Source organism: Kryptolebias marmoratus, linkage group LG7, assembly GCF_001649575.2.
Source record: "Kryptolebias marmoratus isolate JLee-2015 linkage group LG7, ASM164957v2, whole genome shotgun sequence".
Taxonomy (NCBI): Eukaryota; Metazoa; Chordata; class Actinopteri; order Cyprinodontiformes; family Rivulidae; genus Kryptolebias; species Kryptolebias marmoratus.
This window is the reverse complement of record NC_051436.1, coordinates 14,701,004-14,701,698: the sequence shown is the minus strand read 5'-3', so window position 1 is coordinate 14,701,698 and position 695 is coordinate 14,701,004. Positions and strand designations below refer to the sequence as shown.

At 48.2% G+C, this 695-nt stretch overlaps 1 protein-coding gene across 1 annotated transcript in view; it reads right to left on the bottom strand.

The window, feature by feature from the left end:
- The window catches only part of LOC112450877 (immunoglobulin superfamily member 1-like), a 13,083-nt gene extending 12,592 nt beyond the window's left edge, over positions 1 to 491 (bottom strand). The window contains exon 1 of the mRNA XM_037976738.1: positions 470 to 491. Coding sequence (XP_037832666.1) covers positions 470 to 491 — 22 coding nt within the window. The remainder of the gene's footprint in view (positions 1 to 469) is intronic.
- Positions 492 to 695: the final 204 nt, after the last annotated feature.

The following is a 695-nucleotide window of genomic DNA, read 5'->3' as shown; positions in this document are numbered from 1 at the left end:
TCTTCTTTACCTCCTTATCACACTCCCCATTTTCCTGGACAGTGGACCCAAAGTCCTTGAAGTCCTGCACCTCTGTGACCTCTGACCTCCTTGTAGCCTCACTGTTCCACCTGCCTCCCTCTCATTCACACACATTTACAGCTGACTTTCATCCCTCGTCTTTCAAGTGCATCCCTCCACCTCTCCAGATTCTCTTCCACCTGTTACCTGTCCTCACCACAGATCACAATGTCATCTGCAAACATCATAGTCCACGGAGGATTCCTGCCTGACCTCATCTGTTAGTCTGTCCATCACCAGAGCAAACAAGAAGGGGCTCAGAGTCGATCCTTGATGGACTCCCACCTCCAGGTTGAAGCTATCGGTCACTCCTGCAGCACACCTCACCACTGTCCTGATGTCCTCATACATGTCCTGCTGTCTTCATACATGTCCTGCTGTCTTCATACATGTCCTGCTGTCTTCATACATGTCCTGATGTCCTCATACATGTCCTGTACCAGTCTAACATATTTCTCTGCCACTCCAGATGTCCTCATACAACACCACAGCTCCTCCCTCAGCACCCTGTCTTATGCTTTTTCTAAATCCACAAAGACACAATGAAGTTCTTTCTGACCCTCTCTGTACTTCTCCATCAGCATCTTCAAAGCAAAGATGGCATCTGTGGTGCTCTTTCTTGGCATAAAACCATA